Consider the following 749-nt stretch of genomic DNA (forward strand, 5'->3'; position numbering starts at 1 on the left):
TGAGGGGCGAAGGGGTTCACGCCTGGGTGAGAGTGGATAAAACCCACAAGGGAAAAAAAAATCCAAAGCACCGCGATGTGTTGCCAAAGAGAAGGTGGATGTGGGTGCTCAAATCCTAACTCGGTCACCGGACCCTGATCCGAGGTGACTTTACAGCCAGGGGTGCTGGGGACAAAGAGACGTCACACGGCTGTGACTCCCCAGCAGAGCCACCCCCTGACCCCCCACGGGGTGTTTTTGTTGTTTAGGTCCAGGGCACTATGCCAGGGAAACGCACTACCAAGAAGAGCGCGGCGCCAGAAGAAGCATCTCCTGGAAAGAAGAAGATTAAAGGTAAAAAAAAAAAACATAGGAGTTTTCCCTCCCCATTCCCAAGGGTTTTAACAGAAAGGTTGTTCCCACCCTGTTGTGTTATACACGTTATTTATCCCCCTTCTGCCCTGCAGTTTCCCACCCGTCGCACGGCACGCAGCCCGGCCTGGTGCTGACGCTGGGGCAGGGGGATGTCGGCCAGCTGGGCCTGGGGGAGGACGTGATGGAGAGGAAGAAGCCGGCCCTGGTGCAGCTGCCGGAGATGATGGTGCAGGTGGAAGCCGGAGGGATGCACACGGTGTGCCTCAGCCAGACGGGAAAAGTGAGTGTGGCATGAAGAGTGCAGCACCCAGGGGGTGTGGGCGGGCTGAGCCGTGTTGCCCTGCAAGCTCTGGGGTTGTTCAGCCTGGAGAAGGCTCCAGGGAGACCTTATAGAG

General features: G+C 57.5%; 1 protein-coding gene across 1 annotated transcript in view; it reads left to right on the plus strand.

Annotated features, from left to right (window-relative positions):
• Positions 1-260: 260 nt before the first annotated feature.
• The window catches only part of RCC1 (regulator of chromosome condensation 1), a gene marked incomplete at its 3' end in the record, with an annotated part of 3,219 nt that continues 2,730 nt past the window's right edge, over positions 261-749 (plus strand). The window contains exons 1-2 of the mRNA XM_009877839.1: positions 261-333; positions 447-634. Of these exons, the coding sequence (XP_009876141.1) occupies positions 261-333; positions 447-634 (261 nt within the window). The remainder of the gene's footprint in view (positions 334-446; positions 635-749) is intronic.

Source organism: Apaloderma vittatum, unplaced genomic scaffold, assembly GCF_000703405.1.
Source record: "Apaloderma vittatum isolate BGI_N311 unplaced genomic scaffold, ASM70340v1 scaffold34601, whole genome shotgun sequence".
In the NCBI taxonomy this organism is placed as follows: Eukaryota; Metazoa; Chordata; class Aves; order Trogoniformes; family Trogonidae; genus Apaloderma; species Apaloderma vittatum.